At 39.4% G+C, this 20,768-nt stretch overlaps 2 protein-coding genes across 4 annotated transcripts; both read right to left on the reverse strand.

Moving 5' to 3' along the window:
• Positions 1-1,362: 1,362 nt before the first annotated feature.
• On the reverse strand, positions 1,363-8,861 carry calml4.L (calmodulin like 4 L homeolog). Of its 2 annotated transcripts, XM_018253319.2 has the most exons (5): positions 8,585-8,861; positions 7,857-7,887; positions 5,136-5,276; positions 2,539-2,724; positions 1,363-1,698 (listed from the first exon to the last, which is right to left on the reverse strand). In XM_018253319.2, exons 1-5 carry the CDS (start codon positions 8,585-8,587, stop codon positions 1,601-1,603), a joined length of 459 nt encoding a protein of 152 aa, XP_018108808.1. In that variant the 5' UTR covers positions 8,588-8,861; the 3' UTR covers positions 1,363-1,600. The 2 variants fall into 2 exon arrangements, with proteins under 2 accessions (XP_018108808.1, XP_041442841.1); XM_041586907.1 differs by lacking the exon at positions 7,857-7,887.
• Positions 8,862-8,978: 117 nt separating this feature from the next.
• Positions 8,979-20,714, reverse strand: cln6.L (CLN6, transmembrane ER protein L homeolog). 2 transcript variants are annotated; one of them, XM_018253320.2, is made up of 7 exons: positions 20,563-20,714; positions 15,947-16,061; positions 14,365-14,463; positions 14,079-14,267; positions 12,257-12,312; positions 10,957-11,079; positions 8,979-10,660 (listed from the first exon to the last, which is right to left on the reverse strand). In XM_018253320.2, exons 1-7 carry the CDS (start codon positions 20,712-20,714, stop codon positions 10,390-10,392), a joined length of 1,005 nt encoding a protein of 334 aa, XP_018108809.1. In that variant the 3' UTR covers positions 8,979-10,389. The 2 variants fall into 2 exon arrangements, with proteins under 2 accessions (XP_018108809.1, XP_041442840.1); XM_041586906.1 differs by lacking the exon at positions 14,079-14,267.
• Between the last annotated feature and the right edge of the window lie 54 nt (positions 20,715-20,768).

Raw genomic sequence — 20,768 nt, forward strand, 5'->3', positions numbered from 1 at the left:
ACTGGTAACATGGAAGCATGCAAAGAGCATGAAGCAGGACACACGTCTTTCCTACAGTGGAAGGAATATGGGTGTGCTTTTTGTTTTCTTTTTGCTACATCAATATACTTACGCCTAAAACCTTTTCCCACCATTACCCAGGGCTGGGAGTTTACTGTGGGACTAATGCACTAAGCTCTGGTTTATATTGACGGCTTATGTAGCACTCAGTATTTAGTGGCTTGGTGGTACTTTCCTGCACAGATTATGCTTATATTATATATTGGATTAAATTAAAGACAGCATTGTGCTTTTTCAGCCAATTTCTTTATTATAAGTCAAATGTTGGACACTCCATTCCATCTTCCCATTCACTATAAGATCTATCCAGTAGACAAGACTGGAGACCATGTGGGTATAACACAGTTATATGGGATGTAGTTTTACATTTGGCTGCAGGGAGTAATGGGTTCATTATGATGGTTTATTTAGCCACTTTCTTCATTATAGTGTCTTGGTACCACTTCCAAGACTCCATGGCTTAAAGAGGTGGTTCACCTTTATGTTAACTTTTAGTATGTTATAGAAATGGCTGTTTCTAAGCAACTTTTCAATTGGCCTTCATTATGCCCTATACGTCTTCAAATGTATTGTGATTACTAGTCTTTATTACTCATCTCTCTACTCAGGTCACTCCTGTTCATATTCCAGACTCTTATTCAAATCCATGCATGATTGCTAGGGTAAATTGGACCCTAGCAACCAGATTACTGAAATTGCAAGATGGAGAGCTGCTGAATAAAAAGCTAAATAATGCAAAAACCAAAATAGAAAAAAAAACAATCGCAAACTATCTCAGAATATCACTCTCTACATCATACTAAAAGTTTTTTTAAAGGGGTAGTTCACTTTTCAGATAACTTTTAGTATGATGTAGAGAGGGATATTATGAGACAATTTGCAAATGGTTTTCATTTTTTTTATTTAGCTCTTCAAATTGCATTTTAAGCAATCTGGTAGCTAGGGTCCAAATTAACATAGCAACCAGGCATTGATTTAAATAAGAGACTGGAATATGAATAGGAGAGGCCTGGAATGAAAGATGAGTAATAAAAATGAACAATAACAATACATTTGTAGCCTTACAGAGCATTTGTTTTTTTTTAGAAGGGGGTCAGCGACGCGCGTTTGAAAGCTGCAAAGAGTCAGAAGAAAAAGGCAAATAATTATAAAACTGCAAAAAATAAATAATGAACGGGAATTGAAAAGTTGCTTAGAATTAGCCATTCTATAACATACTAAAAGTTACCTTAAAGTTGAACAACTCCTTTAAGCAAAGTCTGCTCACCTTATAGTAAATAATTCCAAGCATGATCTGTCTGATTAGTGATGGCAGTAGACGGTTTATTTGCAACAGCTGGAAAATGGTGGCAAGTATGATAGCAAGGTTCTGCATGTAAGGAGGTATTATTTAATAAAGGGTTGAGACGGGTGGAGTCTTGGGTAGCGGAGGAAGCTGAGCTTGCAAGTCGACATCCACACAGCGAGTTGAGCGCAGCTTTCACCACTAAATATAAAAAGTGGTCCCGAATACTTTCTGGATCTTCAGCTCTGTTGCAGTTCAGTAGTCAGGCATAGGGACTGTGGCCGCTCTTACGAATTCTTCATATTTCACCGTTCCATTTGGTCCGACTTTAACACCTTTTAGGAGATCATCAACTGGGAAAAGACATGTTAATGCTTTCAATTGAGAACAGAGAAAACGTTATATCATTTGTACCAGGTGTCTGCAAGTTTGGGTATATGGATGTATTTGTGCTATTTAAACAATTAAACTGTTTGCATTGTGTGAGTTAAAACCACTCATTTTTGGTTTTAAGGCAGTGCAATATGAATAGCTTGATGAATGTCAATACCTTCTGTATTCAGGTATTCAGGCTCTCAGTGCATGTCTTACATTGTGAAAGGCTCTATATCCCTTCCTACCCTATCCAGGTTGGTTTCTCTTCTTCTCACTTTTGTAGCAGCCTTAATCTGAGCAATGAATGTGCCAGACAAACGACTGCTGCTCCTTGATTTACTGTGTGTCACATGGTTACTATCCTGCAGACAGGATCACGGGTGGGCTGCGTTGCACAGAGCTTTTTGCAGTAAAAGAGTTGAATTTATGGTTAATCGATGGAAATTATGAGCCTAAACATACCATTGGTATGCCCCTGGTTCTGCATCTTGGGACACCATGTGACGAGGCTTAGCACAGGTATGAAACCCATGTACATACATACAATTAAATATAAGCAAGACTTGCCACAACCATTCTACTACAGGTATCTCCTTCCCAAGCACAACTTTTCCTTTATGGAACTGGATATTGTATACAGTCAGTTGAAATGTACATATAGTAATGCAGCATTTGATACGGGTCAAGCATATTGTCTGAGCTGCCAGTGTTACACCTTGCAAGCTATTGGCCTACAGACACCAACATGCCTTCTGCAAAGGCTGTTGCTGAGATGATACCATACATGGTAGACCTTTTCAGCTGCCAGACTCAGGTACCTTCTTTGGGTGTGAGCTTCTCCCCCATCTGAGTGAGTTTGGCTCTGAGTTCTGTCACTGGGATGACTCCTTTCTTCTGCTTGTCCGACATTAACATGGCCACCATGATCTCATTCTCTGGGTCCTCCTGCTTCTGCTGCCAGTACATGATTGTTAAGAAGGTGGAAAAATCCACCCCATCCTTGCCTGTAAGAAATTGACAAGTAAAATAGCAATATTATACCATCCACTATGAAACTCTTGATATATAACATTTACACCCTGCCGTCCAGCCAATGTACCGAGACAGTGGCAGAATTTTCCATCACTACAGATTAATTTCCTTGCTAAATGCTCATTAGTCACAGACATGAGAGGAGGCTGAAATTGACTAGTAAAGCCATGCTTTAATGCAGGGGGTAGAAAAGAAGGGATTTTAACACATTTTTAAAGGGGAAAATGCCCAGTGACTTGACGGGACAAGCTACCCTTCCTCAGGAACAGCCATTACAGAAAAGGAAAACATTTCTAAACTGGTGAATTTGGCTCCTTCTGGGAGGGGTGATCCTGGCTATTCTGTCTCATGTGCACCACTATCTAGCTGCCCAGACCCCTAATAACAGTGTGGAGGTTTCAGAGAATCTGAGGGTATACACTCTCTGTCCATGTGGGCATGTCAGTCACGCAGTGCACCTAATTGGCCAGTGTATGGTCACCTTTACAAGATACAAAGCACAGCAGGATTTTCAGATAGGCCTACCTTGAACCCAGTCAGAGCTAAGGGGCAGAAGGGAGGCCAGTCTGTTCTGCCTCAAGCTTAAAGCATCACAGCATATCAGATTGCCCTTTGCTCAGTGGCCTTTTCCAGTTTTCAATGGCCATTTACCTCAAACCCATTTTAAAGGTGTAGTTCACCTTTAACTTTTAGTATGTTATAGAATTGCCAATTTGAGCAAATTTTCAATTGGTCTTCATTATTCTCTTTTTATAGGTTTTTAACTGTTTGCCTTTTTCTCCTGACTCTTTCCGGCTTTTCAAAGGGGGTCACTGACCCCCATCGAAAAACAAATGCTCTGTAATCAATGCATGGTTGCTAAGGTAATTTAGACTCTAGCAACTAGATTGTTGAAACTGCAAACTGGAGAGCTGCTGAACAAAAAGCTAAATAACGTTCAGTATAAAAATAAAAACTGGGTAAATAGATAGGCTGTGCAAAATAAAAAATGTTTCCAATATAGTTATTATAAAATGCATAAAGGCTGGAGTGACTGGATGTCTAACATAATAGCCAGAACACTACTTGCTGCTTTTCAGCTCTCTTGGTTTCCACTGATTGGTTACCAGGCAGTAACCAATCAGTGACTTGAGGGGAGGTTACATGGGTCATAACTATTTGCTTATGAATCTGAGCTGAATGCTGAGGATCAATTACAAACTCACTGAACAGTTATGTCCCATGTGGCCCCCCTTCAAGTCGCTGACTAACTCAGAGTTAGAGAACTGAAAAGCAGGAAGTAGTGTTCTGTTCTGTTAGACATCCAGTCACTCCAGTCTTTATACCTTACATCTTTGGCTAACTTAAGATACATTTTTTTATTTTTTGCACATACTATTTACCCAGTATTTATTTTTACACTGAACTGTTTCTTTGAAAACCAATTACAAATTGTCTTAGAATAACCCTCTCTCCATTAAACTAAAAGTTAACTAAAAGGTGAATAACCCCTTTATCACAATCATTGCTTAATTATTTACATCTTTTTTTATGATCCAGCCCTCCATATAAATAAATTCTGCCTTTAAAGAGGTGGTTCACCTTTAAATTATCTTTTAGTATGTTATAGAATGGCTAATTCTAAACATCTATTCAATTGGCCTTCATTTTATATTTCTTATAGTTTTTGAATTATTTGCCTTTTTCTTCGGATTCTTTCAAGCCTTCAGATGGGGGTCACTGACCCCATCTAAAAAACAAATGCTTTGTAAGGCTACAAATTTACTGTTATTGCTTTATATTACTCATCTTTCTATTCGGGCCTTCTACTATTTAAATATCAGTCTCACATCCAAATCAATGAATGGTTGCTAGGATAATTTGGACCCTAGCAACCATATTGCTGAAACTGCAAACTGGAAAGCTGCTGAATAAAAAGTTAAATAACTCAAAAACCATAAATAATAAAAAATGAAAACCAATTGCAAATTGTCTCGGAATATCAATCTCTACATCCAGGTCCAGACTGAAAATTAAAAAAGGCCCTGGCATTTCAGGTACACAATCAGCCCACATAGAGGCCCAAACAGCCCCCACCAGCCCACTAAATACTGACTTTCTATGGGACCTTATAGCAGCCCCTCTGGCATTTGCCAGAACCCACAGATTGCCAGTCCGGGCCTGTCTACATCATACTAAAAGGCCAATGGCTTGCAAAACTAGTTGTGGTAATCAAGGTTGAAAAAACAAACACCTTCCAACAAAATAAATCCTTATAAACTTATAGTTGATCAGTAATCTCACTGACTAAAATAGGCCTCCAGCTCTCTTATGCACCTTAAATGTTTCTGGAACCCCCAAATTGTTGCACCAAGGTATTTACATTTCTCCCCCTTATTCATACCGATTTTGTGGACCTGCAGGTGTCGTGCAACTTCTCCAGGTGTGGGACAGGTTCCCAGGCATCTCATGACGGTCAGGAGGTCCCCGGCTGGCAGTTTCCCTTTGCCTTTCTTATCATAGAGAGAAAAACATTCCTTGTACTCTGTGCCGAAGAAAAGAGACAAGAAGAGGCAGTGAGGGACTTGCAAAATTGCATGCCAAAATAAATATAAATAAGTCCTTAGGTTTAAAGGAAGATATTACTAGAAAATAAATAAGTATACCAATACCTTTAAATACAACTTTTTTTTTAAAAGCAACATAGTATATATGATCCTGCGGTCTCTGCTTTCTGCACCTATTCTGCAACTGCAGCCAACATGAAAGTAGCTTTAGAAAATAGTTGCCCTATCTGATGTAACTTGTATCCAATGCTAGCTGTGTCAGATAGGGCCTCACTGCTCTGCGTGGTGGTTCTGCTCTGCATGGTGGACTATACAGTCCTACATAGTGTACTGGGCTACGATTGCCACCAAGGTAAAATCAGTTACTCTATAATGGCACTGAATATGTACTGGTTTCATTGCCAAAGTCAGTTTATACAGTGGATATAGATTTATGTACTATATATCTCCTGCTATAACTAGGTACCAGATTATTGATGCATCTGGCACATCTGCCTTGAATTATATGTAACACCAATCTGTTCAGGTATTACTGATTGAAAAACGGTTTAATACCTAAATTAAATGGCAAAATGGACCATAAAAGTCTATATATATATTTCTTCATGTTCATGCCATTGCTGGGTGATGCTTAATTCTCAGGTTCTGATTGGTTATTAGACTCCCTTCTTAGGCATATGCGCATACACAGGAACTGTAGGGACACTAAGGGGCAGAATTGAAAATCAGATTTTTCTAATTTCGAGCTAATTTTAGTGTACTCCAACTAGGGAATAGTCCAAATTCGATTTGAAAAAAAAAAAACAATGTAAAATTTGAATATCAAAATTTATCATGTACCGTCTCTTTAAAAATTCGACTTCGACATCTAAAACCTGTCGAATTGCTGTTTTAGCCTATGGGGAACCTCCTAGAAACTATTTGGAGTCATTTAAGTTTTTTTTTTTAAAATACTTTGAATCAAATTCCATCAAATACAGCCTATTCACTCACAGTTAAAAAAAAAATTTGATAATTTTGGGTTGGTCTTTTTTTAATCGCATTCCGAGATGATGGGAGTTTAAAAAAAAACTCCCATCACCTCAAAATTCGACCCTTGATAAATCTGCCCCATAGTACAGGTGTGAGATCCGTTATCCAGAAACCACTTATCCAGAAAACTCCAAATTAAGGAAAGGCTGTCTTCCATTGACTCCATTTTATTTAAATATTCCAAATTTTAATTTCTTTATTCTCTATAATAGTAAAACAGTACCATGTACTATATCTGTGCACAGATGTTTATACTTTAACAGAATTTCAGGGATGCTATTACCTATCCCATAATGACACCTATTTATAAAATAGCACTTTAACTGATCTGGTAAATCCGGTGGTCATAAAAGGTACTGAAACCAATAAAGGCACAATGTGATTTTCACAGATTTTTAAAAAATAAAAGCTAGAGTTAGTTTTGCTTATTTATATGCATTTTAATAGAATCAGGGTTATGCCACTAGGTGGATCATGCAGTGCAAACAGCAGCCATAATATTCTGCTAAAATCCAGGGGAAATGACATTGCTGCAGAAAAAACAGAAACCTGCACTCTCAGCATTAGTATCGCATGACTCTACATATACCACAAAGTGTGATCTGAGGGATTCTATGGCAGGAGAATGATGAGACAGGCCAATCTATTGAGTCTATAGACAGCTGGACAGCTTCCAAGGCCAGTCCATTCTATTCAAGCAAGAAAAATCATTACAATGCATTATATATGGGTGGGGCCCAAAAACAGTGTAAGTAAAATGAAAGTTTTATCTTAGACACATGGCAGACCCCTAGGTTTAATCACGTGAAACAGTTGTAAAACATATACAAGATGAAAAATACTATAAAGTGAGAACAAATACTCTTTAAAGGGCATGTAAAGTCTAAAATAGAATAAGGCTAGAAATGCTGTATTTTGTATACTAAATATAAACATGAACTTACTGCACCACAAGCCTAATCAAACAAATAATTTATGCTTTCAAAGTTGGCTACAGGGAGTCACCATCTTCTAACTTTGTTAAACATCTTTGCAAGACTTAGACTGTGCACATGCTCAGTGCGGTCTGTGCTGCTTAGGGATCGTCATAAACAAAGCTGCTTTGAGTTCTGCATGGCTGGGAAGTAAGGCGGGGGCTCCCCCTGCTGTTCATAAGTATGATTGTTTCCCTGCTCAGCAGTTAGGGACCGTCTGACAATTCCTATCCACAGCAGTAAATGAAGGAAGAATTTCACTGCATACAGTCAGGTTTCTTATAAAAACGGTACACATTTTTCAATTAAAGTATATTGGAGATAGGTTTCTTTTTCATTAAAGAAAGTAAAAATGGATTTTATTTTTTTCCTTTACATGCCCTTTAAGTGTCTGCCAGATACAGGAGATCACATTTAAGTAATTGTAGTGGCAATTAAAACTGGCGACATGTTATATTGCCCACAAATATAACCCTCCCTTATTGTCTGTGGCCTACAGAGGGGACTTGTATTCTTCCCACATTTCGCTCCTACCCAATATATTTAACTCACTCTGAATTTCATCCTGAGCCAGGAACTTGGCCTGTGAAGAGAGAAAGAGACATTTTTTTTCGGACACAAGCAACTGTCATTTTCTGTACAGCGAGGACTGAAACCTGGTGGCAGATTTATTGTATATCCAATTGGGAAATGTAGGATTCCCAGCTGTTCCATCTAGTTCCAGGCCATTCTGCTCTGCCAGTTGCATGTGGGGAGAATAGACAGAATAAATGATCAAATTCTAAAGCATTGGTAATATTTTGCAGAGGGGCCGTTGGTACTTATATATTTTGCTGGCCGTTGGTACTCATTAAAATTAACCAGCATTTGATAAATTGCCCACCTTAAGTGTGATGCACAACTGATGCTTCAGTCACAAGTACATTACAGGGCTTTATGTAATCTGTACTCCCTTCAACCATAAATACCCTCGAAAAAATCAGAATATTTCCCTAAACACACAAGGAAGCTTCTGAGCAGCTGCAGATTTTTTTTGAGTGAATACGTCAATCATTAGAAATACAGAACACGGACATTGAACTAGCTACATGGGATGGGGAAGGAACACTCCCTGTGGCCCTTTACTTGTATTCAGTGGATGGATATTTGATCGAAGTGGCCTATTTCAGGTGCTGGTTTGTACATGTAGTCCCTTATACACATGGCAGCTGCACACTTCAGCCCCATCTCTTCCTTATTAGAACCCAGAAGTGGTTTCTGTGCTGCTGTAAGTTACTCACCATCTTGTTCTTGTGAGCTTCTGTTTCCTGATTTCCGCAAGAGCCAAAGTCCACACAGTAATAACACTGAGAAGCAAATATACTGCTGTTATGGCACCTCGGGATTGGATTCTAGCTCCCTATCCCAGGTGCAGGAGCAGCAGTTTCCGATTACCGTCCTTTAACTGCTGTTATCTTACACCTTCCTGCCCATCAAATATTTATGGTGTAAAGGTAATTGAGCCTCCCTGCTGTTCCAAGGACAGGAGTCAAGCTGAATCCTTTCTTGTAGTGCATTTAATTCTTTACCTCTGTACGATGTAGCACTGCCTAAATGATGCATGCATTGTTACGAACACTGGCATGGAGCGGCTGCTCTTTTCCTTTAAACACACCATTGAAGAGACAGAGATGCTAAAAGTCAAATAGTTTTTTTATGAAAAAAAAAACATTTCAAAGAGAATGTGTACAATTACTAGTGCCTTTGTATATCTATACATGGACAGATGTTTCTTAATGCAAGTGGGAGGGAAGAATTATCAGGAAAAACAGACCCTTAGGCATAGCTGATTGGCTGCTTCCAGGGTTTGGTAGGCAGCACAATAAAGCAGAAAATAATTTAAATAAAATTTGAATTCTTAATGAAGTACATTGATATACAGAGACACATTTTTATAAAATGGCATATATTTTATCTCTTTGATTGCCATACAATAAGACATTAATTGGTCTCTGATTATCTCAGACCCACAGATTCATTTTAATTGACTTTCATCTCAGGAGTTTAGGTATTTCTCCCCAAACCAGCCTTCAAGTTGAGGCACCAGAGGTGGGTCAGCCCCTCAGTTTGAGAAGCACTGCCGTAAAAACAAAACAACAGATTTCAGATCCATAGCAACAGTGACACAGAGCTCTAATTTAAAGATACCTTAAATCTTACCCATAGAGCATGACAGATCTACTGTCTCTTAATACTATAATTATTAGGAGCTGCAGCTGCATCAGGGGCTGCTGCGTGGCTCGTAGTGCTGGAATGTGAAGGTAGCCACGACCCCAGGAGAGCTTGTATAGCATCCAGGGCAGAGGTGGGGGGCCATGTGATAAATGGGAGCCCTGGTAAATTGTGCACAAGCCCAGGCGTCTTTCCTTAAACTGCTGCTTTAAGACAGAAAGGAAGGAAACACAGCAGTGATAGGGAACTAACTACACTACAAGTTAACTACAAGTTAATTGCTTCTTCCATAGAACTTTTCTACTAAACATCACACTCAAACAGAAGCAGTTTATTCTGAGGAGTCCCTTCACTACTGATCTACTCTGTAAAGCTAATTTAAGGCCTGGGGGTAGTCCCGTTGTCATGGAAAATACTATGTGCCCCTTTAAAAATGCCCGCCTTCCACTAGTCACATACATGTGTTTATGGCAAGTCTCAGATATCACTCTATGCGCAAACTTTTTATGAAGGGAACACAAATTCTGCTCATTACACATAAAGAAAGGAGGCCTAATCTGCATAAAAGTAGGGGCTTTGACTTACTGTAGTAGATTTGCCTATTGCTAAAGCCCATAAAACTAGACAAAGCTATATATATATATATATATATATATATATATATATATATATATATATATATATATATATATATATATAAAAATAAAAAAAAAGATGTCAAATATACATAAAATAAATGCTAATCTGTAGCAGACGTATTGAGCACAAATAAAATATGTAGTGTACAGCTGCTGCTCAACTGTCCCCCCAACACAGAAATGGTAGCTCCTAGTCAGCTCCGTCCTCCAGTCCCCTTTGCAAAGGGTTAGGGAATTTAGTGCAAGCTATTGATATGCAGGGTGTAGAAGGCCCAGGGCTCCGGGATATAGATGACCCCTGGGTATTTCTTGCGCAGAATCTGGTCATTCCACAGCCAGACTATCCAGGCAGCAATAAAGATGAGAGTGGCAGAGAAGGAGAAGAGAAGGAAGAGGCCATTGCTGTCCAGGTGTAGGCCCTTGCGCCTCTGGTGCATGATAATCGCCAACATTGCAAAGAATGTAAAAATGAAGATAATGAAAATCTGCCCTTCAGTCACAAGGTACCTGCAAAGGTATGAATACAGGAGTCTGTCAGAATTAACAGGTGTATCCCCTAATAAACACATATCCTACTGCAGCCTAATACAATTCGGGGATAGGTTCACAGCTGGAGGACTGAGAAACTGGCACTTTTTTAACCAGCTTCCCCAAAATGACCAGGTACGCCATTAATCTAAGAATATCACATGAATCCCTTGGTACATTATGGTTATGCACACAAAGCCCCTTTACTTGTGAGAAAACACAAAAAGAGAGATTTTCTTCATCTTTCAGCTGCAATTAGTAGGTGAGTGACTAACCAGTAATAGAGACTGCTTGGAGCAAGCAGAGCCCAGGCCGACAGCGGCATCCTGCTCTCCGCTCTTATTTTGGAGAAACAGCCAGTGAAATAGATGAACAAGATGAGGAAGAACGGAATATACCTGTGCCAGAACAGAACAGATGTACTGTGTTATTCAACAGCCCTGCTGACTGATAGACAAATCCCACAAATCATTGAAATATATTTTGTAGATGGACATATCATGAGTATGTTTTAATTATTTGTATTTCTAATTGGCTTCTTACTAGTCTAAAATCTATAAAGCCGATTGGTTGGGAGGCTATATTTCAATAAGTTTTGTTTTATTTATGTCAATTACAATAATAAAAATATCAGGACGAATAGCAAAGTGAGGTTAATGTCCCCTTCAAATGGGTTGTTCACCTTTTAATTAACTTTTAGTATGATATAATAAAGAGTGATTCGCAATTGGTTTTCATTCGGCCGGGATTCTGCCTTTTTCAGCAGGATTCGGATTCGACTAAATCCTTGTGTCTGGCCGAATCAAAAATTGAATTAGAATATGTAAATTAGGGGTGGGAAGGGAAATTACTTGACATTTTATTCAGCAGCTCTCCAGTTTGCAATTTCAGCAATTTGATTGCTAATTAGCCTAGCAACCATGCATTGATATTAATGAGATAATGGAACATGAATAGGAGAGGGCCTGAATAGAAAGATGAGTAATTAAAAGTAGCAATAACAATACATTTGTAGATTTACAGAGCATTTATTTTTAGATGGGGTCAGTGATCCCCATTTGAAAGCAGGAAACAGAAGACGGAGGTACTGTAAATCATTCAAATATTATAAAAAAGAAAAAATGAAGACCAATTGAAAAAAATTAGCCATTCTATAACATACTAAAAGTTCCAGTAAGAGTACACCTGCAATAAACTTCCAACCGTGCATCCAAGAGACATGGCACATGCTGGCTACTTTTCTCCATTGACACTAATATAAGAGTGCCACTACAGTCCATAGCTAATTGGTCCTTGGCTGAGCGATATGGCAGACCCGCAGATAATTTACTGTATGTGTAAATGTAAAATAATCAGAGGTGACATTTAGCGTACACTATAACTACACTGCATGTAGCCTGTGATGATGGAGAACACCAAGATTATATTGTTATACAGCTGATATAAATATTATGAAACAGTTGGATTTCACAAGCCCAAGGTCAGATAAACTGTTTGTGACTCCCTCACTCCCGGGAATCTGATATCCCAGCACAGGCATCTCAATATCACGACAGATGTCAGGTGCATCCTTACCACATGGAGTGTCCCAGATATTCATCGTAGTAATACAATAACTCAAAGGAGTCGACCTGTTAGTCAGAGGAGAGAGAAATATATCCATCCTGTTAGGTCTATTATCATGTTACAATTTATCCAGCAATTAAATCTATGACATGCACAGGCTCATTTACAAGTGCAAGCACAATGCTCTAAATGCAAAAATGCACACAAATCAACAATTTTACCTGCATCCTGTCTTTTCTCCCCAGTTCACTAGGCAACAAGTTAAGTTAATTGCATGTAGGTGCAACACGCTAAGGGAACATCAGAAGTAGCATCTCTGCGAGTCAGATGTTAGTTCTGTGGGCCCTGTATTTGCACCTCGTGTACACAGTTCATTAAAACAGGCTGAATCAATGCATTGGCACAGACATGAGAGGCATTTATTGATGCCCAGACCAATGTTTATGATGATTAAACATGCACAAAGGTGAGATTTTGCTCTTGCACTCATAAATGAGCCTTGCAGAGTGTTACATAAATGATATACCCAGACCCCAGCTCCTATGTACATTTAGAGAACTTTCCTTTGTTTATCCAGAGACAATCCTAATCTGGGGATACATCCACCCTCTGTGCCCATTGATAATGTATGGTACACTAAATTACATATGTCCCACAGCCTAAAGAAATACCAGCTCAGTTGTGTGTATATTGGGTGGCCAGCTTCAATGAGGACACACCCATCCTCCCACATTCAAATCTACTTAGAAGCCCCAGCTACAGCATCCACCCGAGGAAATGAAACACCCTTTTACTGTATTCACTCCAAAGTACCAGCCCCACCTGCATCTTCATTGAGGTATCATCCATTCCAAACCCGGCAAAAATTCTAAAGAACCAACCTTCTTCTCCCGCATTTATACCCACATCCACAATTAGGGTACCACCTACATCCCATGTCCAAAGTGCATTTCGACACAAAGGCACCACACAAGACCTTCAGCATTCACACAGGGGATACGCCCTCCAAATGCATCCAAACAAGGGACCAACCAACTTCAAGAAAGAACTGCCCACCTCTGGTATCCATCCATAATGTCTGACTGCCCACCTCTGTCCATACTGATAAACCCCATGCCACGTACACAAATACAGAGGTGCTGCTGACATCCTGCTTTCATATCAAAGAACATGTATCTTTATTAAAAACAAAGCCACTGCCTTTATAAGCATTGCAGATACTATGCAGGTACCAATGGAACTAATGGATATGCCTCTTCTAGATATATATATCTAGGGAGTTTTACTTTGAAAGCAGCTAGTAAGTTGCAGGTAAAACGTATTCGTCCCTTTTATAAAATGTATAATTAAACCATAGAATTCTTAATGAATCAGATGAAAATTGAGCATAGGACTGGCCAGATATGGGATGACTTTGACGTAGTTGGCCAGCTTAAATATATTGCAATATATGGACAAACAATCCCTGTTTTGTTTAAAGGGTAAGGCATTTTTCAGTAGCAGTGTGCACAAAATGTCTTTGTCTTAAATATATTGATAATGGGTTGAGTGCAGAGGAATCTTGTATTTGTCTATATGTATTTTGTGGTCACACCCTCATTGCACCCCCGCCTAATGATTTTAAAAACTAGTGGTGAGCACAACTTTCCCTTGCTTGCTCTTTATATATATATATATATATATATATATATATATATATATATATATATATATATATATATATATATATATATATATATATATATATATATATATATATATATATATATATATATATATATATATATACTGAGAAACCAGCACTCTGTATACCATTTCTGCTCCATCTCACCAGGGTTGGTGGCGTTAGGTTCTGCATGATTGGATTATCCCGCACAGAGAGATGAAGTTGATATCCACTGAATATTAGCCTGTGATTGACTGAGTCTCCCACCAGGTGGATACTTGCTCCCATTACAAATGTTATAATGCTCACATAGATCACAGAGTTTGGAAGTGTTTTCGGAGACCTTTCTATAAGCTGCAAGAAAAGGACCTCTGTTTAATGAAATACAAGAACTTTACACAAAACCACCATATGACACGACTACTGCAATTCCTGCATTTAGTTACCATACCTTGAGGAGTAGAAGTGGTGTTATTATATTATAAGCCATGTGGAAATAATCTCCTGCGCTGGGTTTATTAAGTGGAAACCAGTCAAGTGGTAGGATGATCTGTAAAGAAAAGCAGACAAGGTGTGTGAAGCATATTGTGTGTGTGCCTAATGTAGAAGTAAGAATTAAAACAACGGTTATGTTTACACACACATTATATGTATATATCATCAAGCACCATACAGTATACCCAGACCAAAGTGATTGCCAACTGGATTAGACTAAATTGCCCACACTATTCATTTCCTGGACCTCATGAAGCCATTTCCAGTGCTGTATTTCATTAGTGCCTCACAGCACCTCTGGGGGACCAATTAATGTTTGAATAAAGCATTTCCTTTACAGAAATACTCTCCTTTTAACGTAAAATAGAACTATGTGTTTTGCCGAGTTGGGATGTAACCCTGTTAGTATGTAATTAACTTTGGCAGATAGCATAGGCTGTATCCGTGTGAAAGCTGCATAGAGGCTCTGGTTTCCTGACAAGATAAGGTATCCAAAAAGATCCACTCATGCACCAAGCAAGTGCAACCTCTAGATGCTATACTAACTTTCCATTAACACACTCTACAGAAGGTTTCCCTAACTCTTCCTCTGCACTAGAAAACATTTAATACTCTTTATAACTGTACTTTTAAGACAATTAGCACGATGATGCACTTATGTTTGATTAGAATATACATCTGATGCAAAGAGTTTATACAGTCACAGAGCAGTGTCCATGGAACAGAGCAGTAAGTGCACACAGCAGCTCTAAATGGAACACGGACATACACTTTTATGGCCACTTGTATGGTATTTGTCAGTTTGGATAACTGATGTGGTCACCTACAGAATAGAGGGTCGGAGAGTTTCCACAGTTAAGAAGCAGGTCCAAGATAACTAGTACCAAATACCCCTACCTAATAATGAATAATCATCTCACTCTACCAGCCAGGCATAGGTTTGGATAGCAGATTTGAGGATAAATAAGAAAGGGTCTGAATAGAGAGATAAAAAAACACAATTTTACATTGAAAGAAAAAAAAATATTAGACTCTTGAGTTGCCTATGTGATTGTCAGCGGAGATTCCTACCTGAGAATCTGACTAAGTATGAATTCTCAATGACACTGATAGGTGTTGGCAAGTCACAGGTCTCCAGAAAAGTTGCCTGAACTGGCCACTGAGGTGGTGGGCCAACATCATAACAGGGACCTGTGCAAATCCATCAAGACAGGACTGCATCAACGAGCAGTTGCGGTCCATGGGTGATTGTTCTAACCTGACTCATAGCTATCTGGCTGATTCAGATATTGGCAGAGCAGGCTGCTTCCAAAATATGACCTTGAGTAAACAATTATTCTAAAAGTCATAGCAGGATAGTGCAGGGCCATTTGATACACTGTTGAAACGTTTCCACAATATTTTGTCATTAAATATTTATAAAGTGTCATCATATTCACCAGCGCTGTACAATATACGTAAATTGTAGAAAGGTGTGTGTCTTTGTGGGACAGATCTACTAAAAATAACACATTTCTTCATTCACTTTATTCACTCACCATTACAATGGGCCGCCCAAAATCCAGAAGCCAATTCTGCAGAGTGAAATAGAACCAGAGGTCCAGGTGGAAGCGAGAACTCCTGGAGCCATCATCTGACTGAGCAGAGCTGAACCTTAGAGAAATTAAGGGAAACTAAGCTAGAATGGACATTTTTTCATGGGTGATGGAAAGGAATACATGAATTGATCTTACAATGTAACTGCAATGTTTTTTAAAGTAATGACAATATAACGTACTGTTGCCCTGCACTGGTAAAACTGGTTTGTTTGCGTTATTAAAGTTCATATAAAAAAACTGCTGTGTAGCCATGGAGACTAATTAAGCACAGGATATAACAGATACGTTCTGAAGAATCCCATTGTATACTACAAAGTTTATCTGTTATCTGCTATGTAACATGTGCCTTTTCTTCTTTTTCACCTTTGAATGGCTACCCCCATGGCTACACAACAGCTTGTTTATATAAACTATTGTTGAGTTTTTGCAATAAACATGTCAGTTATACTAATGCAGCACAATAGTACATTATATTTCCATTAACTTTCGTAATACTGCCCATCCAATTTTTTTTTCTGCCAGACACAGTGCAGTAAATGTGTCTAGAGCAGTCAATTTGCTTGCACATACACAGTCAGCATTCTAAATGATGTCTCTAGATATCTCAGTGGCCCTTTTTGAACCCCAGCAGGCCCTTGAAACAAGTCCAGAAGAGGTAGCAATATTGCACTGTACAAAACAGGTGTACGAGGATAAACATACATTAGTTATATAGAATAAGAACTGTAGAAGTGCAAAGGGGTTATCACACTCCTACAGTTGCTATATTAAACAAAGGTTATGAGCTGATGGAGGGCAGAGAGCTGGATCCAACCGCAAACACATGGGAAGAACAATGCAGTCTCACAGTAAAAACACAGAGAGAATGTGCCCAATAACTATGTGATAAGGTGCTGAGGAATTGGGGTTGCACCCAAAACTTTGAGACAGAGAGGAATGTTTCCAATAATTAAGAAACTGCACCTTACAACTACAACAGGAGCTACACCCAATAACCAAGGAATGTGGAAAGGAATAAACACTGGAGGTGGGCTACACCCAAAAACTATGGAACAGGGGCTGCACCCAAAAACTATGGAACGGGGGCTGCACCCAAAAAATATGGAATGGGGGCTGCACCCAAAAAATATGGAATGGGGGCTGCACCCAAAAACTATAGAATGGGGGCTGCACCCAAAAACTATGGAATGGGGGCTGCACCCGAAAACTATGGAATAGGGGCTGCACCCAAAAACTATGGAATAGGGGCTGCACCCAAAAACTATAGAATAGGGGCTGCACCCAAAAACTATAGAATAGGGGCTGCACCCAAAAACTATAGAATATGGGCTGCACCCAAAATCAATGGAATAGGGGCTGCACCCAAAAAACTATGGGACAGGACATGGATATACTAGAAGGGATGGAGGGGGACAACGAGTCCAGAACAAGGAATTGTCGCTGGGAGGAGATATATACATTACTAATGGATACAGAGCGCACATCCCGCGCCAGAAGGTGAGCGGAGACCCCAGTAACATAGTAACATAGTAAGTAAGGTTGAAAAAAGACACATGTCCATCGAGTTCAACCTTTTTTTTTTTTATTAACTACCTATCTGCCAGTTGATCCAGAGGAAGGCAAAAAACCCATCTGAAGCCTCTCCAATTTGCCTCAGAGGGGGAAAAATTCCTTTGTGACTCCAAAATGGCAATCGGACTAGTCCCTGGATCAACTTGGACTATGAGCTATCTCCCATAACCCTGTATTCCCTTACTTGCTAAAAAGCTATCCAACCCCTTCTTAAAACTATCTAATGTATCAGCCTGTACAACTGATTCAGGGAGAGAATTCCACATCTTCACAGCTCTCACTGTAAAAAACCCCTTCCGAATATTTAGGCGGAACCTCTATTCTTCTAATCGGAATGGGTGACCTCGTGTCAGCTGGAAAGACCTACTGGTAAATAAAGCATTAGAGAGATTATTATATGATCCCCTTATATATTTATACATAGTCATCATATCACCCCTTAAGCGCCTCTTCTCCAGCGTGAACATCCCCAATTTGGCCAGTCTTTCCTCATAGCTAAGATTTTCAATACCTTTTACCAGCTTAGTTGCCCTTCTCTGTACCCTCTCTAATACAATAATGTCCTGTTTGAGTGATGGAGACCAAAATTGTACGGCATATTCTAGATGGGGCCTTACAAGTGCTCTATACAGTGGAAGAATGACCCCCTCCTCCTATGAATCTATGCCCCTTTTAATACAGCTCAAGACCTTATTTGCCCTTGATGCTGCCGACTGGCATTGCTTGCTACAGCCAAGTTTATCATCTACAAAGACTCCAAGGTCCTTTTCCATAATGGATTTGCCTAGTGCAGTCCCATTAAGGGTATAAGTGGCTTGGATATTTTTACATCCCAGGTGCATGACTTTACATTTTTATCAACATTGAATCTCATTTGCCACTTAGCTGCCCAGATTGCCAGTTTGTCAAGATCATGTTGCAAGGATGCCACATCCTGGATTTAATTAATTGGGCTGGATAATTTTGTGTCATCTGCAAACACTGATACATTACTTACAACACCCTCCCCTAAGTCATTAATGAACAAGTTAAATAAAAGTGGACCCAATACTGAGCCCTGGGGGACCCCACTAAGAACCTTACTCCAAGTAGAGAATGTCCCATTAACAACCACACTCTGTAGTCAGTTTCCTATCCACGTGCAAACGACTTCATTAAGCCCAACAGACCTTAGTTTAGAAAGCAGTCAAACGCTTTGGCAAAATCCAAATAGATCACATCTACTGCCCCCCCCATTGTCCAGAATCTTACTTACCACATCATAAAATGCAATCAAATTTGTCTGACATGACCTATCCTTCATAAAGCCATGCTGATTGTTGCTCATAATGCCATTCATTAGGACAAAATTTTGAATGTGATCCCTTAACAAGCCTTCAAATAATTTGCCTACTACAGATGTCAAGATTACTGGCCTATAATTGCCAGGCTGAGATCGTAATCCCTTTTTAAATATTGGAATAACATCAGCTTTTCTCCAATCCATAGGCACCATACCAGATGAGAAAATCAGAAATAAAGACTGGTCTAAAACTGAACTAAGCTCTCTTAGAACCCGGGGGTGTATGCCATCAGGCCCTGGAGCCTTGTTTACATTAATTTGTATTAAATCTTTTTGAATCATATCACGAGTCAGCCACTGACTAGATTGAGCTGAACCATTCGTGCAGTTATAAAGTGAGCCTGTGAACCCAGACTCCTCTATTGTATACACTGAAGAAAAGAACTGATTTAACACATTTGCCTTATCTGTATCTGTTACAACCATACTGGTACCATTATTTAATGGAGCAACACCCTCAATCTGCATCTTTTTACTATTAATATATTTAAAAAACCTTTTAGGGTTAGTTTTCACCTCCACCGCAATTAACTCTTCATTTCTTTTCTTAGCCTTCCGGATTGCTGATTTACAACATTTATTACAGTGTTTATATTCATTAAATGCAGCTTCTGTCCCTACAGATTTGTAGTTTTTAAATGCCTTTCTCTTCTTTCCCATTAACTTCTTTACTTCTGTATTAAGCCACACAGGATGATTCTTAGAGCTTCTACGTTTAGTCCTTAAGGGAATAAATTGAGAACAGTAATGATTTAATATCATTTTAAAGGACAACCATTTCTGTTCTGTGTTTTTAGCTGAAAACCTAATGCCCCAATCAATGCTCTGTAGGGCAGCCCTCAAGGCACTAAAATTAGCTTTGGCAAAATTCATGGTTTTTGTTGCCCCAGTATATTTTTGTTTTTTGCACCAGACATTAAAAGATATAACATTATGGTCACTATTACCCAGGGGTTCAATGACTTGCACATTGCTATAAGTTCTGGGTCATTTGAGATCACTAAATCAAGAATAGCATTTTTTCTGGTAGGCTCCTCAACAACCTGTGCTAAAAAATTGTCGTGCAATAAGTTTATGAACTTGTTCCCATTAACTGATCTAGCAGTACCGTTGCTCCAGTCAATATCTGGGTAATTAAAATCCCCCATTATCATTACTTTAACTAAACTAGCAGCCTTTTCTATTTGCATTAGGAGCTTTGTCTCTTCCTCCTCACTTACATTAGGGGGTCTATAGCATACGCCTACAATTAATTTGCTGGATTCTTTACAATTGGTGAAGAACTCCACCCATACGACTTCTGCCCCCTTATTTTCTAACATAACCTCCTCCTTTATATGAGCTTTTAAATCCTGCCTAACATACAGACATACCCCTCCTCCTTTTCTATTGCCTCTGTCCCTCCGAAACAAAGTATAGCCACTGATATTTACTGCCCAGTCATGCGACTCATTCAGCCATGTTTCGGCCACACCAATCACATCATATTTTCCTTCCAACACCAGCAGCTCCAGTTCTCCCATTTTCAGTGACACTCAGAACATAGTTCCTTGTCTAACTTTTCTGGACAAATAGCAGCTGCCCGTGTGAAAGGAGGGAACCCCAGGCCGTGATTAACGAGTGGAGCCCAGACAGTGCATACCTTCCTGCGTACCCCGAGGTCGCCTGGTGTCGCCTCCGCACCGAACTCTGCATCCTTCCCAACCCGCTGCCTCCGATCTCTCTGGGCTGATGCTGAGCAGCGCGTGCCTGTCTTCCAGCTGTCAATTTGATTGGCCAGCAGTCTGCACTCATGGGCCAATTACACAGCAGAAGGGGCGGGCGAGGCACATAAACCAGCGCTCGTTA

The sequence above is a fragment of the Xenopus laevis genome, chromosome 3L (genome assembly GCF_017654675.1).
Source record: "Xenopus laevis strain J_2021 chromosome 3L, Xenopus_laevis_v10.1, whole genome shotgun sequence".
Lineage (NCBI taxonomy): Eukaryota > Metazoa > Chordata > Amphibia > Anura > Pipidae > Xenopus > Xenopus laevis.

Bases quoted from the DNA above. Each gene is read 5' to 3' on its own strand.
- calml4.L (XM_018253319.2), bottom strand. The intron at 5,277-7,856 runs GTGAGTTAAATA...TCTTCGGCACAG, and splicing joins GGCTCAGGATGAAATTCAGA to AGTACAAGGAATGTTTTTCT. The intron at 2,725-5,135 runs GTATGAATAAGG...AATTTCTTACAG, and splicing joins CCTGCAGGTCCACAAAATCG to GCAAGGATGGGGTGGATTTT.
- cln6.L (XM_018253320.2), bottom strand. From the start codon at position 20,714: ATGAGTGCAGACTGCTGGCCAATCAAATTGACAGCTGGAAGACAGGCA. The intron at 14,268-14,364 runs GTATGGTAACTA...CTTTTCTTGCAG, and splicing joins CACCACTTCTACTCCTCAAG to CTTATAGAAAGGTCTCCGAA. The intron at 12,313-14,078 runs GTGAGATGGAGC...TCTGACTAACAG, and splicing joins ACCTAACGCCACCAACCCTG to GTCGACTCCTTTGAGTTATT.